General features: G+C 47.5%; 1 protein-coding gene across 1 annotated transcript in view; it reads right to left on the reverse strand.

The window, feature by feature from the left end:
• LOC119973530 (collagen alpha-1(VII) chain-like) overlaps positions 1–16,368 on the reverse strand; it is a 528,770-nt gene that overhangs the window by 198,383 nt on the left and 314,019 nt on the right. The window contains 3 exon segments of the mRNA XM_038811804.1: positions 5,490–5,651; positions 7,055–7,189; positions 11,878–11,913. Of these exon segments, the coding sequence (XP_038667732.1) occupies positions 5,490–5,651; positions 7,055–7,189; positions 11,878–11,913 (333 nt within the window).

Here is a 16,368-nt window from a genome sequence, read left to right on the forward strand (position 1 = left end):
TGCAGCCAGAAATTATGCAGCGTTGGTTCTGATTCCCTTCGTAACTCCCAGCAAGGTGAATAGATCTCCATGACAATGACATAAACAGATAAAAACATTTGTTTTCTGGGCATTTTGATGGTATTTCAGGACCGGTACATTATGTCACAGCTTACTTAAGAGAGTGATTGGTTGAGGGTAGTTCAGAGTAGTTCAACATCTGTATAATGGGTAACCGGAGGAATAACAGGATCAATAATGAGGGTCCAGTGAAAAATGAAATGAAATGAAAATCGCTTATTGTCACGAGTAGGCTTCAATGAAGTTACTGTGAAAAGCCCCTAGTCGCCACATTCCGGCACCTGTTCTGGGAGGCTGATACGGGAATTGAACAGTGCTGCTGGCCTGCCTTGGTCTGCTTTAAAAGCCAGCGATTTAGCCCAGTGTGCTAAACCAGCCCCTCTACGCCCCTCAGCCTGCTAATGACATTTTAACTGGAAGGGCTTGAAGTCATTTAAAGGCTTGCAAACTGCCAAAGGGTTGTTTCCTTTGCTTCTGGAGGCTTTCAGTAATCAAATAACTAAATTTAGTGACCAGGCATGGCAAGAAAGGAATAATGCTTAAAATGGACCTATCAGGATAACTCTCAGCCATGTTGATGGCATCCAGCAGATCAAAAAGATAAATGCGGTGAAAAGCACATCTATGCTATATTTGACTCATACAATGGTGGCTGGGGTGGGGGGTGGTGAGTCTGTTTAGCACAGCCTGCCTGAGGTGCTGCTTTTCAACCATTCTACTTCAAAATCCGTAGGATGGTAAACCCAATGGGCTATGTAGCATTGTCGTCATCCTTCCATCTCTCTCAGATGATGGGCGTGTCGCAAATACATGGGATAGTTCCAGATGTTGCACTTTTGCTGGTAGCTGAAGAAACCAATCTGTGAGAGGAAGGTATCACATATGAGGTCATTATCAGGGGTCATTGTGGTTGCTGCGTTTTCAGCATTGCTGTCTTGCCAAGCCACTGTAGACACTTATTGCCATGGTCACACACATACGTAGACATTTGCTTCTGTCATTGGCTAGTGTTTCCCACCTGTGAAAATCAGTGGTTAGGACTTTTATTTCACTCTTGTAAGCACCCTCTTGGCCTTCTTGATCATGATGGGGTAAGATCAATGAAGACGGCCAATTACTTCCTAAATTTTGTGCCAAAAATGAAATCCGCATCACCAACTGTTATGGTATGGTGCTCTAACTCACTTAGTAGTCAAGGATAGCTGGTCAGATCCAAATCCTAAGATATTTCTCATAAGATCATGGCTTGTAACCTCAGTCCTACCTTCTTGCATCTCCCTGATAACCTTTCGCCCTCTTGTTAATCAAGAATCTATCTAGATCTGCCTTAAAAATATTCAAAACTGGAAATCAGGTGGAGTAATTTAGGGGGAGGACATGCATGAGGTGCTCCCACTGGAAAGCTGATTTTTTTTTTTTACCCCCTTTTTCTGGCACCACAAACCATTTATCATTTAGAAATCTCATAATTTAGTGAAATAGAGCGTCTACCTTACGGAGATGCCCAGAAGAGCCAAAAATAAGAAGGATTCAGGCTGAAATCTGTCAAACATTCTGAAACCTTGCATTTTGGTGAGCGAACTGTCAAAGTTTGGTGATAGATCTTAAAAGATTGATTGAGAGGCCTTGGCTCGCATTCGTTTGGCCTTAGAATGCATGAATAAGACCATCAAGCTCATGGAGCCACAATTAAATGCGTTGAGACGGCATTAACAGACCACAGCAATCGGATCACCTCTTTAGAGGCCGATTTTACTTCAGTGGTCAAATGTAATAAGTCATTGAAGACCAAACTCAGAGGCCTGGAAAATAGATTCAGGAGGAAGAACATTTACATTGTGGAGTTGCTGGAGGGGATTGAAAGCCGTAACCCTACTGAATATTTTTTGAATATGTTTTGCAAGATTGTGGGTGAGGGTGCGTTCGCATCCCCTCCAGAGTTAGATTGGGCCCATTGTTCTCTGCGACCGAAGCCTCAATCTGGAAATCCGCTTTGTGCGGTTATCGTACAATTTCATAGCTTCAAGGAAAAGGAACAAGTCGTTGGGCTAGACAGCATTGAAGTATCAAATGGGAGGGCCACTCCATCAGGCTGTACCAAGATCTGAGTGCAGACCTGGCAAAACAAAGAGATGCCTTCAATGGAGTTAAAGCCACTTTGTATAGAAATAGAGTCATATTCAGAATGGCTTACCTGGCTCGCCTTCAGGTGACTGTTGGGGAAAAGGAACGTTTTCTTGATATTCTGGAAGCTGAAGATTCCTCTGGTCGAAAGCTCAAATTGGGCACTTTTTAATCTATGTTTAATGTGTTTTATGGCCCTCTGGATGGACACGCATATTTTATGTTTTTCATGTTTGGGATTTGGGAGTCCTCACAACACCTTTGGTTACATTTGAGGGTTTTCTGCTCTCAGGTCCTTTCTTTCATTACCAGTTTATTGTTTTCTTGCTCTTTTCATTGTTGTTGTTGCACATGATCATTGAACACTAATGTGGCATTGTAAACTAGATAAGGCTTTACTTTTCAGTCGGGAGTCACCCTGCTAACAAAGTGGTTAGCTAACGGAAATGGAGAAAGAGGGTTTACTGCAGCTCTTTACAACAATCTGTGAGAATGAGCTTAAGAGTGTAAAGTTAGATTGTTTTTGTGAACTAGGTTTTTCGGTGGGGTATTGCTTTTTAATTTTTCAATATGGTGTTGTTGAGGTGGGGGAGGGAGGGATTTTAGTGTGAGCTTGCTGACGGTGTTTGTGGGTTCTCCTTTGTCGAGTCATCTGACTTGGCTCAGTGGCCGTCTTGCATGGATTTTTTTTTACCTTTTCAGTGCCTCTTGTTTGGTATTTCTCTTTGGGAATGGCTGACTCCTGATTAAGGGATGGTGGGAAACCCTCAATTCATTTGGTTACCTGGAATGTTCAGGAGCCCAGTAAAATGATCGAGGGCATTTGCCCATCTTAAGAGCCTAAACTCTGATATTGTTTTCTTGCAGTAAGCCCACTTGCGTGTCAACGGCCAGACCAGGTTATGTAAGGGCTGATTTGGGCAGGTTTTTCACTCCAGTTTAAATGGCAAGACCAGGGGAACAACAATTTTAATTAATAAGATTAATTCTCCTCCTCTCAGATTATAGCTGACCCTAATGGTCATTATACTATTATCTGTGGCTCCCTGGTTAACACTCTGGTACTCATGGTTAACGTTTATGCCCCTAACTGGGCTGACACAAATGTTATCAATTCTCTTTTATCTCTCTCCCCAACATGGATTTGCCCCAGCTGATTTCAGAAGGTGGCCTGAACTATGTTTTGGATCCTAAATTGGATCGTTCCAAACCTAAATTTCTTGTTACTCCTATTCTGGAGCTATTGGCAAACAGGGAAAAATGACAGATCCACTTCAAGCTGGTATCCTCTGGTAAGGCAGTGCGTCAATTACAACGCTCCAGGGTACTTTTTATGAGCATGAGGAGAGGGCCAGTTGTCTTCTTGCTTATCACCTCAAATGGAAAGCAGCCTCATGTCAGATCCCAAAGATTCACAATAAGGGCAGCAATCTTGTTTCCACCCCTCTCCAGGTCAACGCAGCTTTTAGATCTTATTACTGCGACCTATATAAGTCAGAAACCCCTGCAGATATATTGACCATGACTGACTTCTTGGGTGGTCTGCACAACCCAACTGTTGAAGTGGGCAAGAGCTGTGAATTAGATTCCCCATTACTCCCGGGCAAGATTTTAAAATGTAACGGGCTGATACAATCTGGTCAGGCCCCTGGTCCTGATGGCTTCCTGGTCGAGGTTTACAAAAATTCTCAGACAAGCTCCTACCCTTAATATTGGAAATGTTTAATGACCCACTGTCTCGGAGTTCATTGCCTCCGACCCTCACTTAAGCCTCTATTTCTTTGCTTCTTAAGGAGCACAAGGACCCAGCTGAGTGTGGTTCACACTGACCCATCTCACTTTTAAACACAGACGTTAAGCTGCTGGCTCAGGTCCTGGTGCTCTGGCTGGAGCTTTGCCGCCTAGTTATAATTCCGTAATATCAAACAGGCTTTGTGAAGGGCCGGTAATTGTCGGCCAATCTACATCACCTTAAAAACGTTATTCTTTCCCCTTCCCCAGCACCCGAGCCTGAGGTTATAGAATCTCTGGATGTTGAAAAAGTGTTTGATCGGGTGGAATGGGAATATCTATTTGAGATTCTTGGGCGATTTGGATTTGGACATAAATTTTCCTCCTGGATTTGTCTGTTGTATAATGTTCCTAACTGCCAGTATTCACATGGACATTATGCACTCAGATACTTCCTCTTCATAGGGGTATCAGACAGGGCTGTCCTCTTTCCCCACTTTTGTTTGCCTTGACAATAAAGTCTGGTTGACAAATTTCAGTTTCCCAATTCTAGCCTCTCATTATTTTCAGATTTGTGACTTTTCCTGTAAAATTTTTCCTTCCTTTCCTTTGGCCCTGCCCTCCTCCTTGCTGAGGAAGGTTTTATCCTTGGCTCAAGCTTGTGAGGGGTCTATCTCAGAACTATATGGCTATATTCTCTGTTCGGATTGCACCCCATTGGATGCGGTGAGGGCGAGATGGGAGAGGGAGCTGGGTTCTGTGCTTACTGATGAGGCTTGGAGGGAGGGCCTCTACATGGTTAACTCCACATCCTCTTGTGCCTGGTTGAGTTTAATCCAGTTCAAAGTGTTACACAGGACGCACTTGGCCAAGGCAAGGATGAGTGGGCTTTTCCCAAACGTGGAGGATAAGTGTGATCCATGTTTTCTCACCCCAGCTAACCACACACATATGTGTTGGTCCTGCCCCAGTTTGCTTCTTCAACACTATATCAGAGGTTTGTCAGATGGTTCTGGACCCATGTCCATTGGTAGCCATATTTGGGATCTCAGATTCACCGGCGTTTCACTCTGGGGTAGGGATGGATGTTGTCGCCCTTGCGTCACAGTGGCCCGGAGGCGAATATTTCTAGCTAGAGGTCTCCCATCCCGCCCAATGTTTCTGGGCAATTTAATGACATTCCTGCACTTAGAAAAAAATTAAATATACCATCAGGGAGTCAGTGGAGAAGTTCTAATTGAGATGGCAACCTTTTATTTCCTTTTTTAAAGATCTAGACACTGTCAGCTTTCAGGGGATTTAGTTACAGTGTTTAGGTTTTAGTTTGCATTTTTTATTGGGGAATTGTTTGTAACTTTTGACTTTGTACCTGTTGGTCGATAAATATACTTTCAAAAATATTTGAAAGCTCTGCTTCCACTGCCCTTTGAGGAAGAGATTCAGAACCCTCTGAGAGAAAAGATTTATCTTCACCTCTGTCTTAAATGAGGGACCTCTTATTTTTAAACAGTGAATCCTAGTTCCAGATTACCTGACAAGAGGATACACCCTGCCCACATCCACTCTCTTCTTACCTTCAGCTTTTTACCAGGTGATGAAACGTTTCCATTCTGGTACAAATGAGCTCCACCCAGATGGTCAGGATCTGCTGTATCTGAATCGGGTTCTTCTACCATCCCTTCCATTTCAGGTAGAGTTTGGCTAGATAGATCATACTTCAGAGAAGAGCCCTGTACCTGTGTAAAAGGGAGAACAAAATGCCATTGGCAGGATGTTATTAAGGGTCTGATTCTACTGGCAAAAGGGTAATTTTGATAATTACTAACAAGGGGGAAAAATTGGGCATTGGAGTGAATATGCAGGAATAATGAGTATTAAAATGAATATACAGAGAAGAATGGGCCTGGATTCTCCGTTTGGAGACTTCTCGCCAGTGGAGAATCACTATTGGTCTCCACTAGCACTAGGAGCAGTGTGCAGGTGCAAGTCTCTTCCCTTTACCATGCTAATGTATGCATGGGGAAGAGCTTGCTGGATTCTGTCAGAATCCTGGTAGCGGGCCACCTTTTTGATCAGGTGGCCTGATACCGAGGTCCAGCGGCAGGTCACCCTCCCCTCCACAATTCAAATCCTATGAACCCCCGCACTGACAACTAGAGGCATCCCCCCATCACAGGAATACCAGTCAACACCCCCCCCCCCCATAGCAAGCATGCATGAGGGTGACCTGACCCCCTCCCCCCTAGCAGACCCTCCCCCATAAGTGGGCCCCATTAGAATCCCCCCCCTCCACCCCGCCCCACCAGTCATCCTGCCTAAAAACTGAAGAGCAGTCCAGGCAGTAGAGTGAAAAATCAGTGCATTTTCACTTACCCTTCCCTAACATCTGCTGCCTTAGACAAAAGTGTTTAAAGCAGCAGCTGTTACAAATGTCAGAGGCTTCCTCCAAAACCAAGTTTACTTCAAGGGCTTCAAGTCCCTTGACAGCCTTCGAAATGAAAATCCTCCATTGAATTTCACACAGCAATACATTGCACGACCCAGTGGTTGACTGTTTTAATGCTCCAGAGACAGGTGCTTGGTGAATTGTTGATCTATCTTTCCTTTCATGCTTGAATGCATCTCAAGTACCCTGCTTTGATGCTGACCACAATGTTTCTTGCTATGATTGACAATTCCTCACCATATCAAAAGCAGCTTATTTTTCACAGCAGAAAGCACTTAGCTGCTTTCGATATGGTAAAGAGCTGTCAATTATGACAAGAGTGGGAAGGGTAGTGCCTTGAGGCTGCCGGCAGGGGATTAGAGCAGTGCAACGGGTTTGCCATTCGACCCTCCATTCTCCCCCCAATTAGGAATCCCGACTCCGCCGTTTCATGGCATTAGAACGAATATGCAGAGAATAATGGGTATTGGAGTGAATATGTAGAGAATAATGATATCGGTGTGAATATAGAGAACAATGGGTATTGGACTGATTACACAGGGAATAATGGGTTTTGGAGAGAATTTACAGAGATTACTGGATATTGAAGAGAAGGATGAGCATTGTGGGAATCAGGATACTAAACAGTGGGACTGCACCTCTCCTCACCCTATTAATAACCATATACCTCAGACAAAACGTATCTGCACTCACTTTTAACTCAGCCACATGTTTTAAATCCTGGATTTTCCTTGTGGTCTTTTCTTTCTTGGAGCTCGAGAGCTGCTGCAGAACTTCCTCCACGCCACTTTGAAGAAGTTTATCGATTAACTTCTTCAAAAGAGACAGCTGCAAAACAGATCAAATTTAATCAATTCATGGCTTCAGGAATCAATAGGCTGGAATATTGACCAGACGTGGAATATAAATAAACTTACACAAGCGCAGATTACATTACACTAAATGCACAAAATGCTGTCACAAAATCTTTGCATTTTGTTTGCACATTCTCCCCGTTTCTGGGTGGGTCTCAACCCCACAACCCAAGGATGTGCAGGTTAGGTGGATTGCCGCCTAAATTGCCCCTTAATTGTAATAATAAAGAAAACAAAAAAAAATGAAAATCTTTGCGTTTTGTTTCGCTTTTTAATTCAAAAATGTATTTTTCACTTTGAAGAAAATAATAAATTCAGTGCCAATAAGGTTTGTACACTGGTCAAGACTAAGATCTGAGATGCAAGGTCCCACCTGAGTGAGTTCTTACAATTGCCGGTTCACCTTTTGCCAGTGGTCTTGCAGAGAGGGGCCGAACGTCTACTCCGATACAGCCACATATAAAACATTATGCTCAGGACATTGTAAAGGCTGGCAAGGTTACATTTATTGCCCATTTGAAATTGCCTTAAGTAGGTGGTAGCCTTCGTCTCCATGAACAGGTGGGTAGCCTTGTGATTTCTCACGAAAGACAGCTGATGAAATAGGGATCAACATTTCTTTTTAAAACTTGGCCGGAATTCTCCGACTGTTGAGATTCACTTTTCCTGCTGGCAGTGCAACCCCAGCCGTGGATTTCCCACCTGAGTGGGATGGCTTCAATGGAAATGCCATTGACAAGTGTAGCATCCCGATCTCCATGACCCCCGAAGTGAAACTGACCCCCAGCCCGAACACACTATGGAAGGGTTCCCGCCACCCCCCCCCCCACACACACACACCCGGGGCACCCCTGCCTGATCGCATGTGCACAAAAAATGCCAGCTTGGCAGTGCGCACCTGGTCACCTTAGCAGTCTTCTCTCTGATGTGTTGCAAACCTTTAATGTGCTTTTTTCACATTCAATTTCACTCCCCTTTAACTTTTGAAAGCCTCTAGGCTTGCTGAGATGCCACTGAGGTCACGCTAGACAATTCTGTTAGAATTCTTTGAGGAGGTAACAAGGAAGTTAGACAAAGGAGATTCAGTGGATGTGATCCATTTGGATTTCCAGAAGGCCTTTCACTGGAGGCTGCTAAATAAGATGAGAGCCCATGGTGTTGGGGGACAAGGTACCGGCATGGATAGAGGATTGGCTGACTGCAAAGAGTGAGGATAAAGGGGTCTTTTTCAGGGTGGCAGCTGGTGGCTAGTGGTGTTCTGCAGTAGTCACGTTGGGACCACAACTATTCACGATATACATTAAGCATCTGGAAGAAGGAACTGAGGGCATTGTTGCAAAGTTTGCAGATGATATAAAGATATGTTGAGGGACAGGTAGTGCTGAGGAAGAGGGGAGGCTGTAGAAGGACTTGGACAGGCTAGGACAGTGGACAAAGAAGGGACAGATGGAATACAATGTGGAAAAGTGTGAGGTTATGCAATTTAGTGGGAAGAATAGAGGCATAGACTATTTTCTAAATGGGGAAAGGGTTTGAAAATCTGAAGTAAAAAGAGACTTAGGAATGCTACGTCTGGATTCCCTTCAGGTTAATATGTAGGTTCAGTTGGCATTTAGGAAGGCAATTGCAATGCCAGCATTAATTTCGAGGGGGCTAGAGCAGGCATGTACTGCTGATGTATAAGGCTCTAGTCAGGGCCCCATATCTAAGGAAGGATGTGCTGACCTTGGAGGGGTTCCTGAGGAGTTTCACAAGAATAATCCCAGGAATGAAGGGCTTGTCATGCGAGGAGGGGTTGAGGACTCTGGGTCTGCACTTGTTGGTGTTCAGAAGGATGACAGGGGATCTCATTGAAACTTGCAGAATACCGAGAGGCCTACATAGAATGGACGTGAAAGATGTTTCCATAAATAGGAGACACTAGACCCCGGGATCACAGCCTCAGACTGAAAGGTCGATCCTTTAAAACGGGGATGAGGAAGAATTTCTTCTGCCAGATGGCGGCAAGTCTGTGGAACGCATTGCCACAAAAAGCTGTGGAGACCAAGTTACTGAGTGTCTTTATGACAGAGATAGATACGTTCTTGATTATTAAGGGGATCGGGGGTTACAGGGAGAAGGCAGGAGAATCGGGATGGGAAACATATCAGCCAAGATTGAATGGCAGAGCAGACACATTGGCCCAAATAGCCTCATTCTGTTCCTATATCTTACAGTCTTATGGTCTAAATGCTTTGAACTACATTGTTTGCATTCAATTCATGGCCCATTACCTTTCACAAGCCTCCTGATTGACAGGTCCAGGCTATCTCAAAGGAGGGATTAGCTTTATTTTATAGCTGTTCATGGTCCATTAACTGTGAAGTGCTTCCGATAAAGGCCATGTGCTCTGAACAGCTTTTTAAAAATAATGGGTCCTTTTCATCCTCTAATGCTGGAACAGCATGCCTGTACTGAGGAATTCAGTCATTAAGGAATTCACAGATTGAAGTCCAAGGGTTCCTCAATGAGGTCCTTCCTGCAGCCACCATTTAATTCTTTGGATAAATGTTATGATGGTGCCAGGCTGGGGGTGGGGGGTGGAGCAGATTGGAGACCTATAAAGCCCCTGGGTGACCAGGCAATGCCACCTGGCACCCTGATGCACTGCCAGGTTGCAACTGTTAGAGGGTTGGGGAAGTGCCAGGTTGGCACTGCCAAGGGGCACAACCTGAAGGAGGCACGGCGTTTGGTGGCCTCATAGCAGAGTGTATCTCTCTTGTGGGGCAGTGGGGAGAAGGATGATGCCTCTGACTGGGGGTGGGATGGGGGTGGTCTGGTCACCCTAATGCCTGCATGGTGTGGGGGAGGGGGGTGACCTGATCATTTAGTGGTGCCGGGGAGGGGGAGTTTGCCCCTCCGTGGTGAAGGGTTGGATGCTCCCCTTGTCTGTGAGGGATCACAATATCCTTGGGGAGGAGGGGGGGGATGGCTCACTTCACTCTGAGATTGGGGTGCCCTTTAAAAAGAGCACAACTTGACCCCCCCCCACAAAAAAAATGACTAAGTGTGTGTGGATTGCATTCAGGATCGCCCCCATCTGCCCGACGGGAATCGCACTGTATTTCACACTGAAGATGGCACTTAGGGTGCGATCTAACTTTTTGAAAAAGGGTCCATTCTGGGGGGGATTAGCAGGGTCGTTCCCGGCATTTTTAGCGCCAGGAACAACACCGCTTTCTATCGGCACTCTTTGTTTCAGTGCTCCAGTGGGGAACCCCTCCACCTCTCCCTCTCCTGAGGCCACACCCAGCGGCATTTCCTGCAACTAATGAGCTCAGCTCAGTGCAGGATGAGATCGGGATGCATTTGTAAATGGCGTCCCAATCTCTCGACCCTCTGACACAACCCCCAGACCCCCCAGTGCCCCAACTCACCTGTAAGGAACCCCCTCCACCCCCCCACACCCCACCTCACACGGGCAGGGAAACTACAGGCCCGATCCTCGGCACAGGAAATATGCCAGCCTGACACCCTGGCACTGCCCCTGCCAGCCTGGAAGTTTAACTCAGGCACGTGGCAGTGCCGAGCTGACACTCAGGTGAGAGTGTCAGGGTGTTTAGTTGGCACTGACACCAGCAATGCCAGGGTGCCTCCCTGCCCAGAGGGCCTCTCAACCTCTGGCAGACCCCGCCCAGGTCCCCACAACTGAGGACCAGTACTGAGTGGCACCCGGCTGAGGTCTCCGCAGGGAGGCTGGTAAATGCCGGGCAGCCGCTTGATCAGGTGCAAGCATGGCTGAGTGGGTTCTTGAACTCACTTAGCTGTACCCGACTGGATCCCGCCCATTGTGCGTAAATGGCGTCGGGAATCCTGGGGGGAGTCACTCCCGGAATCTACTGGCCACATCGCACCCTGGTTCTGGTGGGACATGGCAGGTAGATCGCATCCTTAGTAGTTTTTGGGAGAATTCCGCTCAGACAGTGTTGGAAGCACTCAGCAGGCCGGCAACTTCCGAGGCGAGAAAAATGTTCTGAGTCAAATATGATTTTCTCAGAACCTTTGAGCCCCCTCCCAATGCTGGGTCCTTTGATCAGATAGTTTGACGAGTTAATGAGCGACCTATCTTCTGTTAAAAATAGGCCAAGAGCAAAATCTACTTCACATTCCTCTTCATAAATCTGGGCAATTGAACTTTGATTTTATTCTTAACCTAAGGTTTACTGACTGTCAATGTTTGTGTTCCAACCAGATAATGGATATACCACTGAAATAGTTACGGTAGTTAGAATTAGAATTAGAACAGTACAGCACAGAACAGGCCCTTCGGCCCTCGATGTTGTGCCGAGCAATGATCACCCTACTCAACCCCACGTATCCACCCTATACCCGTAATCCAACAACCCCTCCCCCTAACCTTACTTTTTTTAAGGACACTACGGGCAATTTAGCATGGCCAATCCACCTAACCCGCACATCTTTGGACTGTGGGAGGAAACCGGAGCACCCGGAGGAAACCCACGCACACACGGGGAGGACGTGCAGACTCCGCACAGACAGTGACCCAGCCGGGAACCGAACCTGGGACCCTGGAGCTGTGAAGCATTTATGCTAACCACCATGCTACCGTGCTGCCCAAGTTGTTAAGTATTCTTATTCTGTGATAGTAAACCATCTACATACCTTTATACCATAAATGTCAAAAAGCTTTTCTAAATCCTGTGGAGTGAAAAGAAAGGTTAATGAATAATACTGACAGGGTTAACTGAAGACATGTGGCACTATATAACAGGCAGGTATATGAAGAAATATTTAGCACTAACAGATATTTCTCACCCCTCCCTCACTCCTGCTGCACACCAATTTGAAGCTTTCTCACTGGTCAATTTATCGCTAAAGCAAAGGCGAGCAGAACTGTGATGCCGAGGCCTCTGGTGAATAAATTAATTTGTTGTTTTTTTTAAAGAAGGCTCAGGAACAGGGAGATTGAAGAGTGCATACACAGACAATGGGTGGGATTTAGGTTACAGGGGTCTCGCCCGCTGGCTGGAGAGCTGCCGAGAGCCCTGTGGCAACACTTTTCGGTCAGGCCAGCCACACAAGGACCCTGCAGGTGCTGATCCCGCTGCCAAGAGCTGCCAAGCTATCAGAGGACCACAGCTCTTTGTTGCTCGGAAGTACCACTGGGGAGGTGGTGATTGCAGCTGGTAATACCGAGGGAGTGCCTTTGAATTAAGGAACCCCCCAACCCCCCTCTCCCCCACTCACCGGAAGCCCATCAGCAGCCCTGACAGAGTTTACTGTTCAGGATTCCTGCACAACGATTCTCCTGGCTGCCACTAGATGAATACCTGTGACGGCAGGCCAGAGGTCATTCCCTGGGCATTATGTGGCCATTTCACAGCCTGAGTTAGTGGAGGAGTGTCCCACGAGCTTTTCCGTCATGGACTGAATTGGGGATTAGCTGCGGAGATGGCAGGGTCTCCACCCATTATCCTCTCACCTGTTTCATTGTGTTGTGTTCCCCACCCCCCAGGTTTTGGAGGTGGCAGAATTAGTTACGGAGACTGTTAAAAATGCAGATGTTATCTTGGGCTTGATAAACAGAGGAATAGGATGCAAAAATACGTTATAATGAACACCTTATAAAACACTGGTTAAGGCCTCAGCTACGGTATTGTGTGCAATTCTGGCAAATGTGGAAGGATGTCATGCCTTGAAGAGAGCGAAAAGGAGATTTACCAGAATTATGCCCAGGATAAGGTCATGGGATGCGATTTAGCGGCTGCGTTATCCACTAGCACAAATCGCGAGAGGCCAAAAATGGGACTTGCACCGGTGAGATTTCGTAATGCGATCTTCCTGGGTCCTCCCCGATGATACGACCAACTTCATGTCCAGGAAGGGGGTGCAAACCTGATGTGCCTGAGTTTGAATGTACTTAGTGTGTTTAACGTTGCATCTTCGGCCCTCATTAAATCTTCCCACCCACCTGGCGTGACGTCATGCTGGCATGAACTACTACTGCTTTTTGTAAACGGGACCAGGTACATGGTGCAGTGCCAAAAACTCTGGAGTGGCTGTCCAAGCATTTTCAGTGTAGAGGCATAACAGCAAATCAGATCTCAGAAAGATGCTTCCCGAGTAAGAAAGGTTGCCATTAGGTTTGCCCATCCCTGAAGCAGAAAGCAACAGTGCCCTCTAACATTCCTCAGACTCATGTTCATCCAACTATTCGGTCATGGAGAGTTAACCCTTAGCAATGTCAGCTGCCCCAGTCTCAAAGTCAAGGAATGGAACTAATGGGCTCAAGGTTAAACGCTTGGGTACATGGGATCGTGAGGCACTGGGCTTGCTTGTGTGGGACCCCAATACCTGCCAGTAAGGATCTAAAAGCCCCCAAAGCGGTCAGTGTTGGCTTTTCCTAGCACTGTGTCCCCGTTCCTGTGTCCTTTCTCTGACAACAAAATGGAGAAATAAAAGGCCACATCCAGTTCCCGTGCTTGTGTTGTACCCATTCCACTTGGCGGCACATGTTTGTTGCACCAGAAGAGTTGAACCTGGTACCTGATCCCCTGTCGGGACTGAAGCCACGTCCCCCCATCACACGCAGTTGGCCTTGCCCATTAGGGATGTGTGAGCACATAGACCTCCTGTCAGAACCCCCAAGTGATACCGAGAATAAGGAATGAGAGACCACATGGGAGGCCAAAGGCAGCTCTAACTGGGTGAGGACATAGGCCAGGGCCAGTTATGAAGATGGGAGGGCTCCTAGGCTGTGATGCACAGTAGCAGCCAGAGAAGGTCAGGGGCTGACTGCTTCCTGGTCCAGGGGCCAATAGGTCAGGCTAGGTACTGGTGATATCCAGCTTCGACACCAATCTGACTGTCTTTTTCTCTTGTTCACTCACAGATAACCGAGCAAAATTGGTTATGGAGCCAGTGGAGCTGCTATTCTTCTTATTGCAATACTGGAAGAGCACAGACTCCAGCAGCAACGTGCAGTGTATCCCAGAGTAGATCCAGCAGGAGAGCAGGGGGCCCACTGTGCGGTACCTGTGCCACACGGTTGCCAACTTGCCGTCACTTGTCGGCGGAGGACACCTGCTCCCTGTAGTGTAGGAAGGTCATGGGAGCCCTCATCTTTTACGCAATGGGAACATTCCATAGATCCATGGGTGACCTGTGCGGCATCTCACAGGCATCCACCCATGAGTGCATACACGGGTTCGTGGATATACTAGATACACAGGCTTTGGACTTTATTCATTTTGACCTGGACCAGGCCAACAAGACAGGAGGGTTATGGGATTCACCACAGCTGGTCTGTTACAGGTGCAGAAGGTGATCGACTGTACCCATGTCATTCTGTGCATCCATGGCATCAGGGAGACCCCATCATAACCAGGAATGGGCTCCACTCCCTCCATGTGCAGCTGGTTTCTGAGCACCAGATGAGGTTTATGTATGTGTGTGCACGTTCTCCAGGGAGCAATTGCAGATCCAGGGCATCTTCAAAGGTCACCCCAGGCTACAGGAGTAGCTTGAGGGGACAAGTAGCTTGAGGTCTTGGCTGATGACACCAGTGTGGAGACCAGAGACCTAACCCTAACCCTAACCCTAACCCTGTGTTACTTTCGGGTGGCACTGGTATTGCCACGTCACCCTGTTCTGTCCCGTGTCTGAGGTGTGCTGGTCTCAGGAAGGGGGGGTTTCAGATTGGGTGGTCACTCCCAGGGTCTCCTGGGTGGAAAGCACCAGGATGTGCTCCAGTGAATCCACCTCCTTCCAGATGCTCATGGACCATGGGATGGAGGGGCAGCTGGGGTGAGCTTCAGAAGCCTCACTATCATCTGGTGCTGCCAGTCCTGGAGGCCGGTCATTGTCTGAACCATGCAGTTGAAGCCCTGCTGAGCCATGGTTCGGAGTTTTCCCATCATGGATCTGAGCTCTTGCCCCAGGCTTTCCATTGCAGATGACACCATTACAGTGTTGACCTGGGTCACACACATCGTTGGCAACAACTCCTGTGACAGAAGGCTTTGGTACTCCTCCATTAGGCCTCATAGTCTCAGGAGTGTTGCTGACAATCCCTCCTGATATTCCCAGCTCTGCCTTTGCATGTCCAGCAGCTGAAGGACATGTTTCCAGAGGCACAGCACCTGGCTGGGGCACAGCTGCATCCGGGAATCCAGCAGACCTCCAACTCTCTGATTCCTGGGACGCTCCTGCCTCCACCAGATGTGCATCAGAAGCTGTGACCCAGATAGTGACCCAGAAGCCTGCCTGCAATGTTTGCCCACCGAGGTGTGTCTCTGTGATGGTGGATGCTTCGGCTGATAGCTGTGTTGCTTCATCCTTGCCCTCCTCCGAGGTCTCCTCTGTGGTGATGCCAAGGCTGGGAGATGGGACACTGCTGGTTGATGGGCCAGGCTCTTCGGCTGATGTTCCTTCAAGGCAAGGGACATGGTCTTTGTACATGGCTTGGTCAAGGGTTTGGACTACACAGAACTCACTTGAGACTAGTCATCTGGGTGAAGGTGCAGTGGCTCCTCTTTTCCCTTGCAGGCCAAACTCGCTTTCAGCACATACCCATTCCTGCTCCTCCCATGTGAGCTCCATGGCTCTCTTCACACATGGAGTCAGGATCATAAGCTCAGGCATCCCATGGCCCATTTTCTCTCGTTCGCGGAGGTTGTGGGTGAGCTTTTCCTATCGAAACACAAATGGGTATAATGTGAGCTGGATGCCTGGTGGGTCAGAGGTCGATGCAGAGGTGGGCACTGTGCCTAAGCAAGGAGAGATTCTGATGAGGAGTGCTGAGGGGGAGGTGGGGTTTGAGAATGTTAGTGGGAGGTTGTGTCCTGGGCCCTGCGAGGTGGCAGCATGTGCAATTGAGGTGACTTTCCAGGGATGATGGAAGTGCAGAGAGGAGACAGGGAGAACTTACCCTGGCTGATCAGTGAAGGTCGTTCATCTTTTTTCTGCACCATGCTCCATCCTCTTGGTTCAGTTGCTGCCACTGATCAATGCTGCCACTTGGGCAGGATTCGTCACCTTGCAGGAGAGCCTTCTGCCAGCCCGAGGGTATATTCCAGCCCATCTCTCCTCCACAGCATCCAGCAAATGGCTGAGGATTCCCTTTGTAAATCTAGGAGCTGGTTTCCTAGCTGC

This window comes from Scyliorhinus canicula, chromosome 11 (assembly GCF_902713615.1).
Source record: "Scyliorhinus canicula chromosome 11, sScyCan1.1, whole genome shotgun sequence".
Lineage (NCBI taxonomy): Eukaryota > Metazoa > Chordata > Chondrichthyes > Carcharhiniformes > Scyliorhinidae > Scyliorhinus > Scyliorhinus canicula.